The 26,335-nt window shown below is 32.6% G+C and overlaps 1 protein-coding gene across 4 annotated transcripts in view; it reads right to left on the bottom strand.

The window, feature by feature from the left end:
* Positions 1 to 21,748, bottom strand: part of LOC126846434 (lachesin-like) — a 43,532-nt gene extending 21,784 nt beyond the window's left edge. The window contains exons 1-2 of one of the 4 annotated variants that reach the window (XM_050585819.1): positions 21,624 to 21,748; positions 9,999 to 10,080 (exon numbers count right to left, since the gene is read on the bottom strand). In XM_050585819.1, coding sequence (XP_050441776.1) covers positions 9,999 to 10,038 — 40 coding nt within the window. In that variant the 5' untranslated portion in view covers positions 10,039 to 10,080; positions 21,624 to 21,748. Of the gene's footprint in view, positions 1 to 9,910; positions 10,081 to 21,623 lie in introns of those variants that run through there. The other 3 variants (XM_050585821.1, XM_050585822.1, XM_050585820.1) reach the window with 3 other exon arrangements.
* Positions 21,749 to 26,335: the final 4,587 nt, after the last annotated feature.

Here is a 26,335-nt window from a genome sequence, read left to right as displayed (position 1 = left end):
TAATTTGTAAAAATCCTACGTTAAAGTTGCTTAAGTACTCTATTTTGTTAGAATTCCGATTTTTGCTAATGATATTAAGATAACACTTCAGTCGAGCCTAAATGAATAAAATAGTAAAATTCTCAAACCACGTTCTTTAAATTGATTAAGAGAATAGATCTTTGATTAAAATAAAATACCATTTGCCAGTTTTCATAGCACACACATTTTTTAATTGTATACAAACAAAACCGACAAAAACCCACATCTTTGTCAAATGTATACAACAGACCTTATGAAATCATAAAGTAAACTTAGCTTTTAATTATTGTAATATCTTGAAATTTATTATAACGGTCTGAAATAAATAACAGTCCACTGAATTTGAAATTAACAAAAAAATCAAAATTAAATCATAAACTTAACAGACGTGTGTATTATAAGAGAAGAAAAATAATTATTGTTATGTCAATTAAATAAGAATAATTAAAATAGCTCTTAAAACTGAAACCCCGCATTTTATGATTTAATAACAAACTGTCTGTGAACTTTTTAATTTTATAAAAGTTCTTTTTAGATGACAATATGGCCATCATATAGCCCAACACAAAAAAAAAAAAAATTAAACAAGTCTTCGCGAGAAGCGTTCCCAAAAGCAAAAGAAATCGATATTTTCCAAAACCACAACGTTTTTTTCTATATCAAAATATAATTGAGTAATTACTACAAAAATCATTAGCATTATCATTTTACAACGTTTTGAACATACTTCTTTGAAAAAACACTTGCCTTAATCGGTATTGGTCTTGGAGTTATGAAAACATGTAAACCCTGTTTAAAGCGGATTAATGAATTTCGGCTTACGGTAAAACTTTTATCTTATTCGGATTAGTTATACGCAGTAGGTAAGTAAGATTTGATTCGATCACGAGCAAGTAAAACGATGTTAAAAATGACTACTACGCGGTATTTATGATTACATTACAAAAATGATATTAACGACCAGGCCGTATCGGTTTTTTACCTAAGCACGACACATATAAAAAACAAATTTGCAGTATTCTGAAGAGATTGGTGTGTCAAAACGGGATAAGTACTTTTACATGCGGCATATCGGTACGTTTGTACGTTTAGAGAGATGATGTCTCGTGTAAGAGTTGTTTTCCGCCGTGATAAGAGGGTAATGAAAAGAAAAAGAGAAATCTCTGCCAGCCAGGTCTATAAACACGTGTACATGTATAATAATAATAATAATATGTGTTATTCCCGTCGCAGCAAAGGCGAGGACGAACTTAACGAGAACGTTATCGTCGAAACAGAACGGTTTCCTTCCGAAGTGCGCGTCGTCTAGAAATGTATGTTCTTTTTTTTGCCACAGGTTTTTCTTTTTTTCTTAACGACAAAAAAGCGCAGATAAAAAAACATATTTACCATTCGTACATCCGCTTAGACCGGCACATTGCCGACATCGCCATCACGAGTATACAGAGTTTATTGTATTTTATATTCATTTATATATAATATGCCTAAACTGTGGCACACGTCCCAAGGACCAGAGGCGAGACGGTCTAGAGTCTACTTAGAGATAAGTTTTGCTTATAGGTGCACAACACAATGAAAACTAAACGGTTCAATCGGTCGCCACGAGGATTTCTTAGAGCAGACGACATTCCGTGTAGAATTCTTCGGCCGACGAGGGCGTTTGCGATTTTTTAAATTAAAAAATTCCATTGAAAACATAGTTGAATAGCGAAAAAAAAAATAACCTTTCCTTCGGTGTGAAATCAACACACGGCTGTTAAACGAGTTGTACAGCGGGTGGTGCAACGACCGGAGGAAACCGCATTGACTAGTGAACTGGATAGCCAATAGGTGTACAATTTCATTAAGCTATAAATGTTGTCAAATAGTTTGTCGGTTAGTAATCGTACACGCTAAGACAGGAGGTAAGAACTTCTATAAGTCAAACTTGAAAATATCACAAATAGATATTCAAAAATTACACATACCTACAAAATAACGTCTTACTAGTGTTCGAATAGTTGTGTTGTAACCCTTGACGGAATTAAACGTGTAGAGGTATGACTGACGGGTATAAAAATACATGTCATGTCATTAACATGCATACGAATAATAATTAAGTATTGTAATTTTTTGCGTTTTTATGTAAAAAAAAAAACCCCAAAATATAAACAAGCGTTTGTTAATCGAGCAAGTATATGTTTTGCCAGTTAATTAATTAACATGACTGGCAACAACAAAAAACAACAAAAAAAAAATGGCCGGACGGTTAGTTCTACTGAGTCCGAAACAGATAACGGTTATGCAAAGTTTTCAGAAGGGCATCGTGGTAATTTTCCCACCGATTTTAATGAACTTATCAGGTAAACCAATTATTATCGGGATAGGCGAAAAATATATGATTACTTTCCGAAAATACTCTGTACATTAATTAAAAGGTGTAACGAATCAAACGTGCCGTAATTTGATGCATTATAATGTGTATTATTATGAAGTTATAGTGATTAAACCAAAGTAATATCAAGTACATTTGCATATGCCGACTACGGTCAAATGAACAATTATTTAATGGACTTGTAATAATTAATATTTTAAATCCTATTAATATTCTAATAGGAGTCTCTCCGTCGGTCAATCGATTAAATAATATACTATTTCATCATTTAAAAAAAAAGGTACAAAATCTAGTCGAACCTTCCAGTCATGTCACGTTAACATCGTTGTTCATTATAATTAACAGTACATATTATTTTAGTAATAATAAATGAGAAATATTCAGAATACAGGAAAAAAATGTGTAATAAATAACCTTTATTGTTACATTTTTTTTTTTACAAAATCTACGTTGTAAAGTATATATTATGTACAATTTTATTCATTCTGTGCAATAGAATTTCCTTAGAAAAAAAAATAGTCACTGTGGGAATAAAATGATATAGATTGTTTACATTCTTTGCTATTAACTAATAAGTATTTCGTTCTTAATTTAAAATATGAAAAAAATTATGTTTAATCTTATTTTTGATTCAAGTAAATTTGTAATATTAATCTACTGTCATTGAAAAAAAAATAGTGATGACAAGGTGAAGTAGTAAAAGACAAATAATATGAACGAAAAATAAGTGAATGATATATATATATATATATATATATATGTATAAAACTTAATTATATAATTATATAGTGTACTATACGATTTATCTTTCTATTGTTCTAATAAAAAATGTATATATAGCAAGTCCATCAACGGAAAAGCGCATTTAATTGGTGTATCAGACAGAAAAAATTCATTATTCATTTCCTGTTTAAACTACTTGGTGATACATTCAATGTAATAATGGAAATTGTCAAGATAATGTTGTAGAAATAATCATAAAACTTGACGTACCGATCGTTAACGATCCACCCTTTTCTTGTTCTTGTTTCTTTTTGTGCATTCATTTATTTTTATTTTCGAGTTAAGGGGTATTTTACCGTTTTCCAATCGTTTGTTCCGCGAATAAATTTCATATCCAAAGACAGTTATATTCAATTGGTTTATTCAATTAGGATGGAAACAATATCGCACACCGTCCCAAGAGCTATAAGGAAAAAAACCTCAGTTTTTTTTTCCACTTGTATAATATTGTCTTAACGTTATTTGTTCTAACCGCTTAATATAGTTTCCAATAGAGTGAATCATTAGAATCTAATTGTATATCATTATTGGCTAGCAATAAAAAGCTAAGTGATATAGTTAAAAATATGGTAGATTTTCTTTTTACATTTATACTTTAAGCTTCGATGCGATTGCAAGAAGCTATTGGTTTTTTATAATGATGTGTTTTTTTTTTTTTTGTGTCTGTAGACACGATGAGTTTTTTCATTTAAGAGAGTATCCTCGTTAAAAATAAATCGACATTTTTATATTACCTATAAAGTGTTTATTATATATTTATATTTTAATTTTATAAAATAGCTGCTGAAATTATTGTTTAAACTCGTCAGAAGGAAACAAAAGCAGAGAAAAAAAATACCTATACTCCAATAGTGCTGATTTTTTTTTTTTTTTTACTCAAATCACAAAATATGTGGTCACATCCCTCAAATACCGTGTAAGCCGGAAAACGGTGGCACCACAATAATATACTACTACATACAGTTCAAGTTGTATTGAGCCTTTAAGTTTCATCAGTATATACGTGGTCGTTGCAAAAACAAAAACAAATAGTAGCTGCACAGTGCTCGTCTATATAATAAACGGTTAAAAGTAGCTGAGATTTCACCCTATTCGAACAGCGGTAGAGTACATCGTTTATTGTTATCTAGAGCGTCTTATCTCGTTGTCAACCGCATAGCCTCTTCTCCCCAAGTCCCTTAACATATCAATTTCTTACACGCTCTGTTGTTGTGGGGTATTTTTTTTTATACTTTCTTCAACTGTGTAAAGCACGTGACAGAATACCGAATGACACACGACAGCGGAGATGTTTTATATATACTGCTGCTTACCCACACAATAGACGCTGTATATAATAAATTAATCTTCGTTCATTATTAACTACTACAGCTATCCTTGTATTTTTTTGACAATCCGACGATTAAAAATAAAATCTATAAATAAACGATATGGGTTTTTCGCGATGGAAAATCAATGACCACAAGAAAAAAAAATGTCAATCCACATACCCGCAGTACACCCGTGAGAAAGATCATATTGGCAGAGAGTGGTTTTTACCGTGTGGAAACTTTGAGCATCAGTCGGCTCGCCCGCAGTGGTATATATAATACGGCGAGGAAAAAAAAAAATACTACCGAGTTTCATAATAATAATATGGTTTCATATCTTTTTCTTTAAACGCATTACAATATTAAGAAAAAAAAATGAAACTTTTCTCCTTATGAAAGTCGATCTGAAAAGTTGTTCGCCGAACGGACGGGATTCACATGGTTTTTTTTTCATTTTACCGTACCGCAAGAAAGGAAAAAAAATCTGTATCTGCACCACTGTCGCGTCGCTGTCGTCGAGAACAAAAAAAAAATAAATGCAAAAAAGAGAAGAACGCACCTCTTTCAAAAAAATATCAAGAAACGGGTGTGCGCAAACTGTCTGGCAAAAAGAGAGAGAGAGAGAGAGAGATAACTACAATAAGGTCGTTTCGCCGTTGGAAAATTGAATTATTCTGGGGAGCACGTGATTTTGCGGTGTCACATAACAATAATAATATTATTATTATTATTGCAATGGTCTCGCCCGGTTGTCTTACAATAGTAACGAACAGAAGGAATGACAAAAAATATACCTAACCAGAAAAATGTGTTTATCATTGGCGGGTCGTAAAACTATGTGTGTACACAGCAACAACTGACACTTGTGCTAAAACGCACAACAAGACGGTTAAAATAATAACGTTGTCAATTAAAAACGCTTTATAGAGGCAACCGCGGTAGGTAGGTAGGTAGGTACGTATAAGCTAAGAACGATGATAAACCCGACCGAGACCAAGACGTCTTGTATGTCTTACCTACGTGAGATGTTTTCGCATTTAAATAACAACAACAATAAAGTCTGTCTCAAACGTGAAACTTAATATTTACGGCGCGTACGGGCAAATTACACGAGATAAAAAAATATACATGGACAAGACCGTTATTGGCTTTGAGCAATCGTGTGTCGTTCTCTCTCTCTCTCTCTGGTCCTTTGTACAATCAATATACAGGATAGTTAATCAAATCTATTAAGTAAAACACAAAGGTCCGATAAACCCGGTCGGGGGGGGGGGGATTTATTTGTCGTCTAAGGCAGCAGCTGTAGTCGCGTTAACATCCCCCACAACGATAACGTTCACCGAGTGCCTGTGTATACATAGCGTCCAGAACTCCATAGAGACAATTAGGTTAGCTTTCCGGTGGGAAAATTATCCGCATTTCGTTCAATCGTCTAGAATGTAAAAAATATATACATTGTACGCTCCGGAGTGTTTATTTTTTTGGTAAAAAATTGATAATTTACCAAGTAACGAGTCTCGTTAAAAAAAAAATAGTACATTAACCGGTAATAAAAAGTAGCTACGTTTATCTCCTTTCTGTTGGATGCGACCAATTCGAATTGAGTTCCTTTGATGTGTATAGTTATGCTATGAATCGTCACTTGTTAGTTTATTGGTAAGATTTAATTTTTTTTTATTCGTAATATTTACATATTTTTTGTTATCGAAATAATTGGGAAATCCGGATTTTCTTTAATGTACATTACTCAAGTCCTGTTTTATTGAATTTCGCTTTGGCATTTTAAAATTCACCCCCCAGTCAGCGAAAAAAAAAGAATGACCGGACCAACCTATATTAGTATTATTGTTCTTACACTATATTATTATCCCACAAAGATACTTCACCGCAAAAATGGTATTCATTGATGGTGGTGAATTGCCTACACGCGACGCCGTTTGAAAAATATCCGTTAGTTTTCCAAAATATAACCTCCCTTTATTTTCAAGACGTACGCTTTAAAGTATAAAAACGCAATCGGTTATAATAATTATCAAGCGGCCTTCGTTAAAACATATATTTTATACTGCTAAAAATTGCAAGTGTTCCTAATTTGTAATTGTAAAATATAATAACTATAACATTGATTCAATTGCTGTCTTGAAAATGTCTTTTGGAATAGTGTTATTTCTCGAAGCTATCACACTATAAACAGCTGTTACGACGAAAAACGCCCCACTTAAGTTTCCGTGACAGTATGCAATATTACTTAAACACATTTTTGTTAAAGTTTACTCTTAAACGTCAATTCCACAACCGTGGCTATGTTAATTAAAATATCACGCTTATCTTGTGTGTGTGTGTGTGAAGCAGTTTGTTGTTTATTTCAATTAAAAACTTCAACCGATGCGAATTGTTATAATATTTTGCCGACGATTCTGAACCGGAAACCGGCTTTCGATCCGAGCACTGACAAGATAATAATTTCATGTAGAATAATGTGTAATGTGTGTAATAATTTAGCTTGTAAATAATATCGAATAACTTATTGGCTCGAGGGTGTGTGTGTGTGCGCGCACGTCATCGGACATAAATAATTAATTAATAGTATTTTCTTAGCGTGTCTCAATTAGCGGGTTTCGATTAAAACGACATTAAATACTCGTTTAGCATTTTAACGGCGGCGGCGGCGGCTGCTGGTTTTTCTGCAGTTCCTAAATAATAATATATCCAAATATCCAACAAACGTCTTCAGCCAGCATCTGTTGCAATGGCTGTGCTGGTCGGAAATTATTAATAAAACTTGAGACCACCGCTGCCATGTTAAGTGGTTCCCCCGGCCGCGCCACGTCCGTCCGCCCGGCCCGCGGTCTCAATCCGAATAATTTAATTGCTACAGCCCCGTTGCATACAACACCATAACTCTGTCTTTCTCGCTTATATCCGTCTTTCTCATAATTATTATCATCTTTCTTTGTCTCGCCGTCTTGCCAGAACACCGGCCGTGTTGTGTGTCTATACAGAAGACAATCCGCGCGTCTTCCGCCTGTCTATCGCCGTCATTTCTTCTTCGCCTGTTTGTACGATGACGACCACATCTGTCAGTAATATCTCGGCTTTTTACCCAAAAACTCACGCCGAGCCGTCTATTTAATTGTTCCCAATCCTGCCAACATTACGCCAAACGTTTTTAATGGTATACCGCTCTCTCTCTATCTCTCTCTCAATCCGTCCGTCGACACAATTTATATACACACACTTGTGTTTGTACCCAACAAGTATACCCACAAGACGAATTTTACTTCTTTTACTGGCTTATTCTGATGACGTTACATCATCACCTATTGTTGGTATTACCTATGCAAGTCATAATCAACCGCTAGCAATGTCGGTGAATTAGATAAGATATATTACACATAGGCATAGGCAGAAGAAGGCTGATCAACTTGCAACCCTGTGTGATTGTCCAGTTATTTTCTTGAAAAGATTATGATTTTCTTCATATTATCTATTGGTAGTGTTCGAAATGGTACACAATAGACACATTACAAAATTAATTATGCTAATTACTATTAGTAACACTTTGATCAAAATATTATGAGCAAATTTCATAATTCAACTTAAAGCTAGCGACCATTACGGTTTAAAAGTTGTAGGGGTCAGCAAAGTAGTATTAGTGAATAGGTGCTGCCAACACATTTCTTTGAGAGGTTGTATTAACTATTGAGTAATACAGTTAAAAAAAAAAGCAAATACTTTTTATATTTGATTTAACAATGACCAATGTTAGTCAATAACACTTAACAGTAAACCGGGGTTTTATATTTCCTTTATATTGGTAACACTGACGCCCGACCATAAGTTTCGAACCCCTGATGTGTTCAGACGTTTGACATCATGAAGTGTCAAGATAAACTGGACAAGTTGCAATAGTGTATCAATCCAAAATCGACCAGCATATTTTAATATTGTCACTGAGAATTATTTAATCCGACTAAATGCGTTCAACCGTACTTGTAAGGGTTAAAAAAATTAGTATAGCTACTCATTCGGTAGAAACCGCTAAAGGTGAAATTACAGCCAGCAATACAGTCGTTGTACGTTTTACTGTGGCATAATAACGCTCTGGTAGATAAGCTGATGACGTCATGGGAATAATCATAATTGACAATAAAAAAAAAATACACCAAAAAAGGAGAGGTAAGGCGATTGGGCAAAGGGGAAATATTTCCGCCGAGCACCGGAACTCACTCGAACTTGGTACGTTTACGAGCTTGCAGTGGTTTAACGGGTTTTGCCATTTTATTATTGTCATCATAACTTTACAGCTTACCCGACAAATTAGATATTATATCTGTCAGGAATTTTATTAAAACATATTCTCAATCGTAAGAGAATCCGAATTAACAGCTATCTGGCAAAGTAAACAAATTCCAAGCATCCCAAGCCTTAACAGCAAGTCATATTTTGTCGACCTGCTCCATGCTGTCTAACTATTCGAGTTAGACAGCATGGACAATATACCAGCAGAGATTAAATAAAATCAGATAGTGCACCGCACCTCATAGTAAAACAAAAGATATTCAAATAATGATTTTTGATTGGTTTAAACGCATTGCAGTAGTGCCAAATTTTAGTGCCGAAAATAATTTTGTACACACTATATTTACAATTATACTGTAACTGATAAGAAATACTGTTAACAAGGCATTGTTGATTAACGGTGGTCGATGGTGATACCATTACAGATACTCGATACAATTTCTTCGATCACGCTGTATAACCAGAGATGGTTAAAGTTTTTTTATATTTTACAGTGTTGCCAATATGAAGTGACCAGCATTACAATAAAATACCCAATCATGTGTCTACTCGAAATTATTATAGATTTTCTAAGTCGAACCCTCAACAATTCTCTAGTTCTATCATTACTAATGTTCTGCGCCCGTCGATTATAAGTGTATACACGACATCGAGTTGCATTAGACTTGATTAGTAAATCGTATTTTCCGCATTGGCAAATGGTAATATTTTGCCAGTTCCTTGCGAATATTCTTTGTCGAATACTTTGCTTGTAATATATCAGTATACATGACCAAAGTAACGGTACTATTGTATAGAGATGTTTTTCTTATTATTTTTTGGTATCAATGTACCATTCATCGTTTGACCGGCGTTCGGTCGTTGGGCACTAGCAGATTATTTCAACCCGAGTGAAATTACATTACATTATTATATAGTTGTATAACGTACCTATACACGATGGTTGCTTGTATCAACAGAATATTATGCGGTTGTGCCAGCGAATAATGGCGGCACGTAGTGTGAGAGTGAAAAGGAGCGATAAGGCAACGGGGATCGACGCCGACGTGAGGAATAAACAGAATTACCTTGGGGAGCACCTCTGATTTGCGAAATTTTCAAAGACACGCATTTCAATCACCTGGCATTGTTCAAAGCACACTCAGGTGTTGTATCAACCAGCCGGGTGGAATACAATATATTATGCATGCGTACACAATAGAGCTCACCATGTGAAGCAAATAACAAGATCACTGCAATCCAAAACATCAATTTGTGTACACGAGTCCACGTTAAACTGCAATTGACATGCTGAAAAATACAAGAAAACAGCAATTTGTGAATATTTTTTAACTATTTTCTATATGACAAATACATAATATGTATATAAATATTTGTTTTCAATTAATAGCTTAATTTTTTTTACCACTAATATAACTGTGCAAATGGTAGATACTCAATAAGCTAGAAAAAACTAAAGCTACACTTGTAGTTATATACCTATACAGTAGAGCAATGCTATCACCATCAGCGCTCACAACAGACCAGGACCGATTACAGGCAAAAAATCTCTTTTTAAACCTATGTTTTTTTATTTTCCTTATACATATTATTATTGTATTATGTTATATATGTATTATTGTATTGCATTATATCCTTATTGTATTATGTTCTTTGAACCTAACCCCAACATTTCGTTTTGTCTGACCTACATAACATTTATCACATTGTATTTCATAAAACCCTGTTTATTCCACTTTCCCTATTTTTTTTATTTTTGGTGTTATTTAAAGTGTTATATTTTTTGCAATAAAGGTTTTTTTTTAAGTATTTTAATAATGATAAAAATTAAATATAATAATACGGTTATAGTATAAAGTTGTCAATCAGCAATAAAACTGTAAATTGAGAAAAATTCATAAAACCAAAAACTATGTTTACAGTTTACTTAAAATTCAATTGAGTGTAGATATGTAATAAATTGTAAGTCGAATAAAAAGTATTTTAACGATAAATCTAGAATTAAGCGTGAAGACCATATTTTGATTATCACGGCTTTCTCTCACAACAATGTTTTATATTACCTGTTGTGATGATTTTGAATAGTAATACAAAGTATAATAAATAGATCAGTAAGATTTTGTTTTTTTTTTTTACATTATAATACTGAAGCGGTCCTCAAGAAAGTCTTCTTTTGTTTTCAGAATCTAACTGTTTTATTAGGGGTTGAGTAAAACCTTTTAAATAGCACATGCAATTTCCCCATACTTTGTCCACTAACGGGGACGATAATATTAATAACTTTAACTTTTAATTTGTATAACAATCATCATTTTTGCTTTTTATCGAAAACGCAATTAACCATTTATATATGATAAATGGTAATTTTTTAATTACACTTTCCAAACGTTATTATAGCACCAAATTTATCTTCAATTATTTGAAGCGATTCTTTTTACAATGCTTTATATAAAAAATGTGGATCTTACAACTATTGTGCTCGCATTTGTTCATTATTTTATAACCATCGGTGAAAATATTTCTATCTATTTTATTTCTGATTATAGAACAACTAGGCAGTGACTAGTTGCAGTACAGCAATGACGTGTTCGTGTTAGGAATAACAAAATGCTATAAGCAACACAATTTTCAGTACAAAGAATTGTTGAGTATATCAACTAGTCGCTGTCGCCATCGTTAGGTATGCAAAAGGATGGGAAACAGAAAATTCATAATAAAGTCAGTACAAGTCGAATGTCTGGGAGTAGAAAAAAATATAATAATAAATCGATTTGGAATCAAGACAGAAGCGTTCAATGTAAGTACAGAAGTATAAGTATCGTTTCGGTGAATATCTGTACGTGAAATATTAGTGGGGATCCGGTGAGAATGCCAAATGTGCACAGCACAAATCACAATAAAAAATAGAAATGGCCGCCTCTAGAGAGATCACGGGGAAAAGCTAGCCGAAATTAAGTAAAATAAAAGAGAAAACAATGTCATGTTATTATATGGGATGGAAAAAGACATCGGCACGCTTCGGCTATACCATTTATAAGGAAAAAACCCAATTCTAAGTGGGAACATTGTGGACAATAAACAAAATTAAGTAGAAAACTTATTATATATTTTTACAAGGCGTTTGTATATCCTCGGTTGACGTCTCACGCAAAGTAATGTACATATTATATTCGAATAATTGAATAGCCGACGACACTGCCTTTTGACATTTTCTTTGTCTCTGATACTAATCCGAATTTAATGAACAACCATAAATACAATTATCACGCGACAACAGCGTTGCATAATTTATTATAGTGTTGCTTTGTTAAATACAATGTACATATATATAAATAATAATGATATTATTATCATCATCTTTGAAAATACATATCACTATACACAAACGAGTGTAGTTTGGACAAAATAGCATTATCAAATTGCCACATTTGACAAAAACCAACATGTCGGACATGTCTTTATAATGTTTGAAACATTTAGCTCGGATAATTTCGTGTTTCTGATTAAGTGACTTGTGCAAACAGAGCCGTTAAAAGTTAAAACATAATCAAATATATTTTATACAAAGTTCATACATAAATACACATTATCCGCCTAGTGTAAATATTGTAAACCGCTAAAATAAACATAGCGTGTACTGTGTGAGTTCTTGTAAACAACTCATTTAGCCCAGAAAAATATACGTGACTTGATACTGGTAAGAGAAAACTTTTGTTCGAACATCAAAGGGCTTTTGCCGACCCAGTTGGTCACAAAGGACGACAAATTTTGTCGATTTGTCTATAACGACAGCTGTACACACATAAAAGTGTATAAATATATTATAACGATTTGTATTCATTCGGTGTGTATTGTACAGAATCCTTTTTTTTTTCTATACAAGACATTGTTCACAAACTTAAACTTTTTTTTTAAAATTGTCAAGTTGCAAAGTGTCAATTAGTTTATGTGTACCTACATTTTTTTTATCAGATATATTATGATTTAATTATGTCATAAACTAGAACACCCTGTATTTTTTTGTACTTTAACATTGAACGCGGTACCTATGTATTTTTCTAAAAATAAGAATTTCCGTTTTTCAACAATAATAATAAATAATTGTAATTTTTCCCGTGCGTTAGTAAATTAAGAAATAACAACACAGACAACTGAATAATATTTTTTCATTCGTACACTACACGTCGTGAAAAATAATTATTATGTTGAAAAAAAATATCAAAAATAAAGGTAAATAATTACTCACCTTTTTCAATTATAATTTTTTTTTCTTATACAAAAAAAATCCAAATGCTTATCCGAATAACGAACAGAGATAATATGGGTTATTTAATAGAAAAAAATATAGAATTATTTCCATATTATTCAATTGACAGAAATTGTATTACAACAATTTAATTTAGTATAATATTATGTTGACCGGTTATCACTTGGTCGTCATTATTTGGCCGTCTCGTTCAAAGGATTTTCTAAATAATTCATAGCTGCTAAAACAAAATCGTCGTTCTCGCTAACCTAGGACAGCCGTCGTTTAAGTAGATATTACTTTTGAACGTTGAGAACACGGCAAACTTTTAAGTTGCTTATAATACCGTTTATTATTATAAGTAAATATGAATTATTTGACCGGCACGATATTATATTATATTGTTATCGTCGTCGTTGTGGAAGGTGTGCAGTGAAATATTATTTATTACCAAACCGACGGTGGAAAGGCCACATAATAATCCGTAGACGAATCCATTGGCGGTAAAAAAAAAATTCGGTTCGGTTGCCAAAAAAAAAAAAAACAAAAAGCCGAGGGGAAAAACCGTACGTAAAGAAGAGCAAAACAAAAAAAAACTCGGAATCAAAAACTTATATCTTTATAACCGAATTAAACTCTGGGCGATGCTGATTAAATTTTTTTCACAGACTTCTGATGCAATAAATATTGCGCACAACGCCAGCGAGTATAATGATAAGTAATAATAAAGAAATGCAATATATATATATATATATATATATATATATATATATATATATATATATATCATATACAATACAATTCAAAGAGGAAATGCGAACAAAACGCGGCCCGAGTTATTTTCTTTGACAGGTTTTTTTTCTTCTTATTCTTTTACGGCTAAATATTCCACCGACGCTAAGAATAAACGCGACTTAGCTTAGCGCCTCAGCAGTCTGTTCGGTCGACGACTATTATTAAGTTATTATCGTTTTCTCAGTTAATAAAGTTGGTGTGCAACTTTTGCCCGGTTAGTGACGTAAGGATTGACGCTTCCATTGTCGCCAAGTTTTTTTCACTCTATCAGTTAGACTACCTTTTGCAAAAGTCACAGCAAGAGCTAGACGACTATTTTAATACCAGTTACTGAAGAATTATCACAAAAATAAAAAATACAGTCACCACAGATTCATAGATGTGTTGACAAAGATAATAATTTACATTTACCTAAAAAATATTATACATAGTGCCACGAACAACCAAATTGTGAATAAATCATCAGCTTTACTTAAACATCTGATGTTTAAAGAAATAACGAATAGTACCCGTGAACCAATATTTTATATTATTTCCATTACACTCAGAGGTGGCGTGTCGCTGTACTAGACTTTTTTATTGTTTGAAAAGTTCCCAGTAAGACAACTGTAATGAAAATTTCTCACACTCACAAAATGGCGATTTATTTTTTATTAACTCGAATAGTTGGCAGTCCTCGGTGATATTTGCTCTCGGTCGGCTTGTACGAAATCCGTTCAGGTCCCGCAGAGGCTTTAAGAGGTCTTGCTGGTCTTGCTGCTATACGCGTAAGATGTCGTACCCAAATGAACGTGTAATATTTAATTTGATTGCGAACCCCGTGCAGGGCATTCCCCGGTAGCAACCGACAACAAAGGCCACAAACGAAGTGTCTATCCAATAGTAATTGTACATTGTTCGTCGACGGTGTATGGACAAGACAAGTCTGAACGAGGTGTTTCTGCAAAAACACTGCCGTCGGTGTATAAGTGCAAAAGGCGCCGGCGACGACCGCCTATTGGTTTATGCTTTGTGCGTCGCGTTACCGATGGACGGGAAAGGTAAACGTTACACTATTATCACAGTGTATAACATTGGAAAATTGAAGGCGTATATCAAACAATGGCACGGTTAACCCCGGCGGAATTCGCTGTTTTTGGTCGGACCCGAAAAGACATCACGTCGGATGTGCACCGATGCCGGATTTATTTACTACCGCCGCAAGCCGATGTCCGAATGATATATTCACCAGCGGTAATTGAACGCACGCAGAACGGCTTGTAAAAACTCCCCAAGACCAAAACACATACACACACACGAGAACAAAACATACCAGCGACACGCCACGTTTAAACGGGCAAATAATATATTATATGACACAATGTACGGTAAAACAAACGTCACCTAGTGGTATACAGTCACCAAAAAAATGCATGCAAAACAATAGGAAATAAATAAAATTCCTAAAAATCATTCAAATTATGGTTAGAGTAAGTACAAACCAAATGGTCAGTACAAACCAAATTGTATACTTAATGGAAATTTCAGTTAGGTTAGGTTAGGCCGTTACTACCACTATATCATACTGTTTATTAAATACATGTATTTACTTAAAAACTGTAACACTTAGGTAGAATATTAGTATACTAAGGCTATTGAGTACCGGCAAATTTTTAAGGAGTTTTGTACAGGCAATATTTAAGAAAAAAGTGGTTTTAATAAAATTTCGACCATGTCAATTAATTTACCGGTTAATTTGTATAAGCTTCATAATAGTATTTTTAATTTAAATAATTTTGTCTATGAGTAAAAGCCATTTTATTTAATAAGTAATCTGAAAACAGATTTGAATTTTCATAAAAAATTCAATCAACCTTCGTCTTTTGCTTTCCTCGTCCACAAACCTAAATCCTCTCTTTCTTACATTTCTTAATAAGTTAAGTTTATATAGTTACATGACGTATGCAAACGAAAAAGAAGAGATATGATTTTTTACTGTTGTAATAACGTAATTATACAGTTTTAACTTTTTAATATATGCAAAAAAAAAAAATACTCCTTACTCAGAAACTGACATGCACACAATACTATAATGTAGTTTTCTCGAGTTTAATGCGATTTTTAAGAACAACTTCTTGTAAAAATAGGCAAGGCAAAGCAACTGCTTGAATATTGTAGTGATGTGGAAAATTATAAAAACTTTTTGACGGCTGTCTTTTATTCATATGGTTCGGTATGTATTATTTTGTACTACACCACTGTATTTGAGTATACTCTGTTCAACAAGGAACCACGTCTGCGTAGACACATGACACACATCAAGACATATGATTAACTTAATTTGATAATAAAATGAACAATACCCTCCACCGAGAGAATTGTAAACTATCCAATAAAAATATGAATGCTGTTAAAAGATAACTTTAGTCAATGTTTTTTCTCATATTCGCTGTAACATTTAAAAATAACGTAACAAACATATAGTATATCATTCACACTTAAGTAGGTTGGATTATTTATGATACCTTATAAATTCGTTTTTATTAATTACTGCTTTTATTCTGTCCTTTAATAAATAGACATGTTTTTTATCAATGTGCACAGATGAAAATAATTAATTACTATATATGTAGTGATATGTCATTTATTGATAAATAATTGTTTGGTTATTATTAAAAACTTTTTGTTTATTAAATAACATTTCTCTTCGCGTCACGTAAACAAAATTTTATAATTAGATTTAAGCCTTTAAGAGAACATTAACCTTAACTGCAGAGGCACAGCCACATTCGCACTACTGAGTTGTAACAAAGTTGAGTAGAATTACATAAGTTGATTACAAGACCATGGACAAGTGTAGTTGTGTGAAAACCGTGACTTCATCTCTATAAGGATGAACTCTAGATCAGTTCGAAACATCAGCAAAAACTAAGTACACTTTGACAAGTCTGTAAATATTGTAAATAATTTGAGGCCGATATGAAAGCTTCAACAGATTCACATAGATGTTATTTATATAATTTACAACGATGAGATTAGACTTTATATCGAATTTTGCCTATCCGTTATTGGACTCTTGAACGTCCCCCACAAAGGTAATCATTTAATTCCTCCGAAACAACGTGGACTTCACCTGTGTACACCGAAACATATTTTTTTAATCACTAGGGTAAAATTTCATTCTGTAATTACCATCCACGTAAGAGGTGTCTACATTTAACTCTCTCTAATTTATGCTACGTTTCCGTTTTCACTACAGTGACGTTGTTTGGTATTAAATTACAACTACCGGCTTGGCGACCAAAAATAAAAAAAGGTTTTCTGAAACATAAAAAAAAAAAAAACGTTGCTACTCTCGAACTACGGTATACTTTTTGAAACTTAAAACCTATCTTTTGATTTTAAAGTATTTACCGTACTAAAAAGCAAACAAAATACCTCACGCGCCGCGTCGTTTATCCGTTGAAAGTTTTTATTTGACAACTCAATTTTTTTTCCCCTTTCTTTTGGCTCTTTTGTTATTCCGCGAAAGAGTGAGAAAATTATCTTTAATCTACAGTGTAAATCCTCTAAACGTTAAACGATAATCTTCACCAAAGTACTAACCAACGGCGTATTGGCCACGTACAAAACGTTCGATAAGGCCGATTGAGGATTTACTTCTTGCAAAAACCGCGCTTGAGACCTTTTAGAAAATTCAAATCATATTATAGTTTCCGCATCGAAAAGCAACGTCGTTTCGTTCATAATCACATTGAAACGATTGAATAATTCAATTTCGGCTTGTTCCCATCGTCTACCCCGTCTTACGCATTCCACACACTGATAAGAAAGTTCTGTCACAGTTCTGTAAGGAATGCATAGATTATCGTTCGGTCAGTATCCAGAAATATCGTAGTACTTTGTTACTTTGTTTTTTTTACTGAAATATGTACAGTAGAAAATACTTAAGAAACATAGCTGTTATACTAATATAGGCTATAACCATGGGTACTTACTTTGACTCTCGGGGGAAATTGTTGTGACTTGTAAACACATAGAAAAGTACAACGCACATTTTTTAACATTATCCCCTATGTCTTACGATTCTTTTGTGTAGAGGGATTTTCTCTGAATTTGTAAATAATAAAAACACCCATCATCATACCGTTGTTGTGTTGAAAATAGCAAAAGTATTTTCAAATATAAAAAACATAATTACTAAATACCTATTTAAACTATGTATAATACTAATTCGTTCTCATTATATGTTGGTTTTTATGTTTGTATCTTCTCGGCTGCGGTAAACCAAAGCCATTTTTCTAGCTGTACGTTTTAAAATAACGTTCAATCGGATAATATTCTAACGCAACGGTACTCAAATGTACATTGTAGGCGGACAAGATGGTATATAATTTCATAAGACAGTGACTTAAACGGTAAACCCTACCCTAAGCCTTTCAGGTTACAGCTAAATACGCTTCATGCGTTATGAGAACGTTTATATAATTAATGATCTAAAGTCTACTGGAGTTATGCTTACTTCGAGTTTTACAAACAAATGTTAATATATTTCGAAAAACCATTGCTATCCTTATTCAAAACATCTTTAAATGTAATGAAAATTTACCATGTCATGTAGGTAAAATTAAAATACATTGATATAGACTTCATACAATAAATCATATACATGATTATAAAGATAAGATCACGAATTTATCCTTTAAAAAATCTTATATTTTCATTCTATAGGACATCGCCCATAAAGATTAAAACATGTAGAATACACAATTTTCCCCCATTATTATTTAATTATAGTTTTATAGGTGACTGCTACGGTTGCTCGAGCTCATTGGTTCAATAAAATAGGGATATTAAATTAAACAGTACAACGGTAGAAACTGAAATTAATATGAAAATAATTTAATGATGTAAAGTAAATTTGATATAAAGGATTTTTGTTTTGTTTTGACACTTGAAAAAGTCCAATACTGTGCAAGCGTAAAAAGTACAGTCCCACTATGTAAATTAAATCTGACCACGTTCCACGAATAAGCAAACTAATTTTATGTAATGTTTCTAAAAAAAAAAACATGTTGGATAAAAACTTACGACGATAGTTTTTAAACTTGAAAGTAATGAACTGTAAAGTTTTCGTAGGTCTTAACTGGCACGTTAACAAGTCACCGTACAAGTTCTAAAATGCCCAGTTCTGAAATTTGTGCAATAAAAACCACAGGAAGTACCAAACTAACAACTTTGTTTTTATAATCAAAACCGTACACTCGTTTATAAAAAAAAAGTACAAATGTATATTTTGTCTTATAAGCTTTTAAGTTGAAGTCATTGGCATTTGAATAGGATAGACGTTATGGCTATTGCTAAATAATATACTATTCTAATTATGAAATAAATATTTTGTAATATACAAGTTAACAAATGTTAAGTTTTAGGGAAAATTTGCCTATACAATGCGCCTTAATAAATGGTAACTAGTGTATGCTGTAGAAGCTAGAAGGTTGGTCTTTTTTAGTATATGTGTAAATGTACACAGATTATAATTTTTTTTTCCAAGAAACTTATGTTCATTACTAAAAGTGAATGTAAATAAAACTAGTGCCCGTATGCTTGGAAAGTTTGTAATTAACTTGTGGGTTTTGGCGACTATCTATATTGTGTTTTTTTTTTTTTTTATCAACCAAAACCTGAATTTCACCATCTTGACAAACCGACCGACGGCTTAGATGAAGATGTAGAAAGTTTTATAAAAAACAAAAACCGTGGTATACCAAGGTATAATGGTGGCTCTAATTTACAACATGAACGTTTAATATTGGAGATACATCTAAACATAAAATATATGAAAACCCCTATATTTATTATTACACTGTTCTATTTGAATATTTGTAAAAATGCACATTGTCCACTCGACAAAAACGAAATCGCGATTTTGTTATTGTTTTCCCGTTTTGACGAACAATATGAATCACTTTGTAAAAAAAAAAAAAAGCGGGACCTGAAAGTGTATACATAGCTTTTGTCGTTTACATTCTTTTATCCGTTTTTTTTTACTCTTTTGTAGCGCTATCGTTGCCGGGGCTGTTGGTTGAGTAATTTGGTCGAAAAGAGATAAGCCACGGTACCCAATTGTAAGTATACAGTGATCATTTGCTTGCAAACGGCAAAAAATATAGAATAAAAAAATCAAAAAAAAAATCTTCACTCGTCAATGAGTTAAGTGCCTACTATTATTTTTTTTTTTATATTTCCTATTATCGTTATTATTGTTGGCGGCCTATTTTCTTTTTTTTTTTTAACAAATGAGAAAAATACAAGCACAAAAGACACGGACGACCAAACACCAAAAGGGTTTGTCGTCGCCACAAAAGGACAGTGTCCTAGGATTAAATTGAGTTTGTCCGCTAACATAATATCCAATGAATGATGACGTTTTTCCGGGCAGTTTTTCGTTTAGAAACCGCTCAGCATAATAATAATAATAATATCTAATAACTGTAAAGTAAGAAAAATCGTTGGTCTGGTCATCAGATGCGAACCGCCACCTCCACACCACAACAACGATAATATATAATAATTATGATTACTCAAACGGACAATTACAAATCAATTGTATTAAAATGGTATTTAATTTACAATAATAATTTTCAAACGTATATAATATCCGCACTTATAGCATCTAACCACTAGATAATTAAAAAGATGCCTACTTAAACAGAAATCTGTTAAACATAATCTCTAATCCTGGATTGTTATACAAATTAAAACATACTTTGTTTAAAACAACATAATATTATGTTCAGTTTTTTTTTCTTCTTTATTTTACATCCACGATCTATACAATTATAGTACAATAAGTATATATGATGGCACAGGTAAATTATAAACATTGAAAGTATGAAAAGAGAAGCCGTCCACTGACGACACTCTTATTAACTTCGTTTTATAATTAATTGATAGTGAGAAGGTCTCTGCACCACTTCCTTTTAAGTTTTTTTTATGTTCAGTATAATAAAATTATATAAAGTGTGAGTGAGTATGGGTACCTAGATTATAAAATGTATATGTGTTTACTATAATATAATTTATACATCATATAGTGATGTCTTCTTTTTACAATAATTATCATAAAATCGTAAATAATTGAGGTGTCTACATTTGAAAATCAACTAAAAGACATTTTAAAAAGGTGTTTTTTACACGGTGTTATACCTTAGTATGAAAGTAAAACACAAAAACGTAACACACGGTATGAAAAATTATTGTTGGATATCAAATAATAATTAAACTAACTCAAACTGTGTTGAGAAAATCTTGGTTGGTTTGAAATCGCCCGTTTGAAGAAATTATTTGTTGTTTGTAAACATTTTCAAAAAACATTTTTAGCCGGTTTTGAAATTAGACGAATACCTTGTCGACGATTATCGATGTACTGACTATTTGTAAACTGATTTTGATTTTTGGGGCTATAAGGTTTCAACTGACGTCCAATATTATGGTGTTTATTTCTCTGTATCATCCCGAATCCAGAACTATTAAGGTTTAAGGGTAGGTCGGTCTGTTATACGCTTGGTTGTGTAGAGATTTAAGCCTATTACATATTGTTATTACCTTTCACCGTGTAGATACATATTATTTTATACTCGTTTATGATGTAACTTTACTTCTCCCCTATCGTGTAACAAGTTTTGTATATTATTTTGTGAAAGGCGCTTTTTAACAGTTTAGGAATTTATTTCATTTATAACTAAATATATTATTGTCTTAATTATATTATTAAAAAACTATATTTCATAACAGCTGTTTAACACCGTACCTGGCCAACCGCATCTTAACCACCGAGGTGAAGGTGATTTCCTTTTAAATCGTATGGCCACAGCACGTGACGTGAGTACAGTTCGGCAAACGGACCGCAAAACAGACTACCGGATAAGCAAGACGGACGGGCGTCACTGCCGGGCACGGCCACCGGAATAACCATGTGCCGGCGACCGAGCGCCGCCTACGTGTAAATACACGCCCCTCGACGATAACTTCTTTACAGTCCACGTCGACTGTTCCCAATTTACAGCTACTCTTTTACAGTACACCTAGGTGATGATGTTTTAATTAAGGCGTCCAAAATAAAGTCGGCATATTATACGTTTTGGACTTTTTGGTAAAAGTTTTAAAATTATTCTTAAGTGGTTGAAGAAGGTGGTGTTGCTTTTTATATTAAAAAAAAAAATTATTTTTCGCTATTTGAACGAATTATTTACACAGTGAATTTTCCTAGGCGATATTTAAGACCCACATTGGGGCACATTGTGTCCTTACCATAGATACTAGGAGTAACTTGGAGTACCTAGGAGTACTTTATATGTACCATATAAGGCGTACCTTTTCACAAGACTTATTAGACAGTTTTACAGCTATGTCTATTGATATAAAGACAAACGTCATCGCTAAACGGTATTTTCCGTTAAAACTATATTACATACAATATAACGTTTATAAGTTATAGCTATTAACGATCATTTTTTTGGGGGATTTTTTTACAAATTGAACATAATTTCAAGTGTCTTTTCCCGATGGTGTTTAGAATTGTTCAAGTCATAAAATAAAATATTTGTATTTTCCCATCGCTGCCAACAAACGTTGAAGTGTGAACCTATAACGACGATCGATAATTTTATGAATGAATAAGTTTGGTATTTAAAAAATAAAAAATTATATTTCGATTTTTTTTTTAGCAAAAAATGATGCATATGTTTGTACCAGTTGACGGTAAGAGTAAATCTTTGGGCTGGTCGCCCTTGTCTTCTTATCTAAAAACAATCATCCATCTTATGTGCACCCAAAACTTTTTAATCCACGCCAGTTATTTAAAATCCTTCTCTTGATATATGTGTCGTTAAATGATCACGAACGGTTTTAAACCGGCGTTCATCCTTCTTCACCGGCATTACTCTTTTATTCACTTAGACAAAGATTTCTAGTTTTATACGCGTTGCATATTATGGTTATTCTTTAAAAAGAATGATTTTTTAAATGACAGTACAGACCTCACCCTCTTGACCTTGTACTATGTGTATGAGTATATTATAATTAACATAAGTTAATTAAAAATAAACTGAATGTTAACATTTTTTTTTTCTGTATAAAAAAAATAACACCCTCGCATAACCGAATTTGTGTTGTGTTGTAAATTGGAGAATACCCAAGGGCGGCACACTGGCTGTATTTACACTACAGAGAAAATAAGTTAGTGTAAACATTTTTATGATTAGTCTACAAACTCGAGTCGTATAATTCTTGGAGATATTATCATTTTAGTGCAATAAACGTTTTATTAAAATCTGTTGTTGTTGGAAATAATTTCTATGCAGTTTATTATGTCCTATACATATATATTATATATATGTCCTACACCGTTGACGGTTTGCAAGCGACCAATACAATAATAATTAAAGTTCTCCACGCGAGTATGGGGGTTAATTATTATTTTCGGCTATGCACAAATACAAAATATATTTTCGGTCGCATTCTCAATTTGTGAATGTGGAAATGATGTGCTGTAAAACTACCCGGCAGTATACACTATACTTACCCCTCTATCAAATTCCAGCGTTGCTCGCGCGTTTACAATGAAAAATTGGACTTTTGGGTGTACTATACAGTGAAAGTTTTCCTCTTATCATGTAAATCGACTAAGTTTCACCCTGCGCGTCCAAGAAGTATTCCTCATTAATTCGTACCAGAACGATTTTGCACACCACACTTAATGGCGGAATACCTACTATTGTTGTAATATAAATTAAAATTAAACGCATACGGATTACACGATACCTAATTGTTCTTGCAAACAGATGGATTTTCTCTATTTCAAAAATTGTTTGTACTCAAACTACTTTCTTACGTGTCTTGGACTATTACTGTTTATTTGTAACAATAACGTCCGATAAGTATCGGGGGGGGGGGGGGTACGGGGTTAATAATACTCTAATGGGTATATGTATTGTAAATTAGTGTAGAGTATACTTTTTGTTGTCGCGCAATGTTGTATAGTGTAATAGCCCTAATGCTACACTAGGTATATGTATAAGTTACGGATAATATGACAAAAAAATAACCAACCGTTTTGTAGTATCGTTCCACCGCCGCCGCTACTAAATAATGTCAAGTACTAGAAATCTATAATATGTACATTGTGCCGATGTGTCGATAAGTGGTTAAAAGCTTTTGATCATTTTAACGATAGCCGGATTTAGGTAAATGCATTTGCCGATATGTATATGCGTATTTACATTGTACACGTTATACTTAGGTATATATATACGTATAATTGTGTGTGTGTTTGCCGTTGCTCCGTTTCCACACGATTTGCACGAAAATATCAATCGAGCGCCATCGTTGACCGAGAATAGGCCTAAGTCCACTATTTGCCGACAAGGGCCCCAGGACAGGGTGCCCGAATCGAAGGGTGCGCTGCTATATTATACCACACACGACCCTTCGTGCGATCCCGGCCATTTGGACGTTTTAAATACAGTCGTTGTGTAATTATTATTATATATCTATCCATAGCCTTTGAGTGCGTGTGGTATATAAAATGTTTGCATTGTAAACAAACGGTCGTAATGGATTTCTATCGGCCGTGGCACGATAAACGCGCCGTATCATAAACGAAAGTGTTGTAAAAATCTCATAAATATTATTATTATTGTCATTACTGTTATATAGTATTATTATTGTTACGAGGTAAACAAAAAAAAATGCCACTCCGATGAAATGTGATTATCAAAATATTTATGTGGTGACTTATTTTATACCGTTGTTGTTATCGTTATATAGATTGACGTTTGGCGGCCACTCGCTATAAAATAATATTAAAAGTAAATAAAAATTGGCAAAAATACCCCAATACGAGCAAATAATGTTGTGGAGACTATAAAAAAAAAACCTTCAACCGTCGCATTTGATTTAAAATTACACACACAAGTCGATTCCTCAATAAATCCGAATAATTATAATTTACCAACAACAATAATAATAACATTACTGTTGATACAGAAACTTTACTTGTTATGGTACTTTTGTTTTGGAACTCACGTGTAAAGAAAAAAAGTAATATTGATTTTACTTTTTATTAAGAAGTTTTTTTTTTTTTTGTAGCTGTGTCTAAACGACTACTCAAGAACCACTCGACCGAATCATTCGCTTCAACCAAACGGTTTCCCTGTTTAAGTTATTACTTTAAGTGTGAACTTAAAGAGCCCTTTCCTAGTACGCCTATTTCCACAAAATCAAGATAAAACCCCAATGATTAAATAGGTTTTATAAAATTGTAAACGCTGTAACCCGAATAAATGTCAATATATTCTTTTTAGTTAATAATAAAAATAATAAAAATTGTGACTGAATTTGGTATTGTTTTACTAGTAATTGATAAAAACAGTAGTGTTTTTAAATACTTTCAATGTTAATTTATATTTCACTAGTTTTGTTACTACAATGTTTTGCCACACAATTACATCACACTGAAATGGTTGTACCCAAATACAAGCTATTTTCCCAATTAAAAGGTTTTTTGTTGTTTTTGTATTTTAACATAATATTTATTACTACGAGAAAATGTTCTTTGGGATTAAACAGGAACTCGTGTTTTGAATGTAAAACGAAAAAAAAAACTGTAGTCGCCATTATTTATGTTAACGGATAAAAAATTAACAAACAACAACAATATACACTAAAAATATTTATTTAGAAGTAAACATATTTCCAAATATCAAAAGAGCCAACCAGTTCAACATAGAGCGAATAAAATATGTAAGTGTTCATTTAGTTTTTTTATTTTTTTTTTTTTTTTTGTACAGCATTATAGCACGAAACTGTTTATGCTGGTAAAATGTTTTATAACGTGACCGCGGGTCTTTTATTCTTGTTAACGATAAGTTTACTCGCATCGTACTCACATCAGGTTTTGTCGAACAACATTGGACTCATCAGCCTTCTAAATAGACTTCTAAAAAATGCTGGATGGGGTCGGCTCAATCACGTGGAAGTCAAATATCTCGACAATACCCACGGTCAGTCTTCTTTTTCGGGAATAGATCTATTTATACCCCCCTCTGAAGAGCCCAATCGATTTTCTGTCACTGGAGAACACGTCGAAGAAAAATACTTGATGACCACCAAGCTGATAGAATACAATACAAATACAATACAAGGTGAAACAATCAACCAGCCCCTTGCTGTAAATCGATACTTTGAGGATAAAACTACAATTTAATTATTTGAATGTTTTTTTGTTTTTGAATAAAAGCTGGATATTACAATAAAATATATAATTTGGCTACCTTCATTTTTTTTTTAATTAAGACCTTAATTAAGAATTTAAAAACAAACCCTACGCATTTTTAACGAATTTTACTTATAATCTAAAAGAATAACAAAATTATAAATCTAAAAAAAAAAATGTAGTATAGGTAATGTCATTATTAGCTAGATAACTTTATTTTCCCAACGGAAAGCATATTGTATGAAAAT

This window comes from Adelges cooleyi, unplaced genomic scaffold (assembly GCF_023614345.1).
Source record: "Adelges cooleyi isolate 19-005CV unplaced genomic scaffold, UGA_ACOO_1.1 ACOO_flye_CR_arks_rails_tigmint_CR_PRNA_9, whole genome shotgun sequence".
In the NCBI taxonomy this organism is placed as follows: Eukaryota; Metazoa; Arthropoda; class Insecta; order Hemiptera; family Adelgidae; genus Adelges; species Adelges cooleyi.
This window is presented reverse-complemented; position numbering and strand designations above follow the sequence as displayed.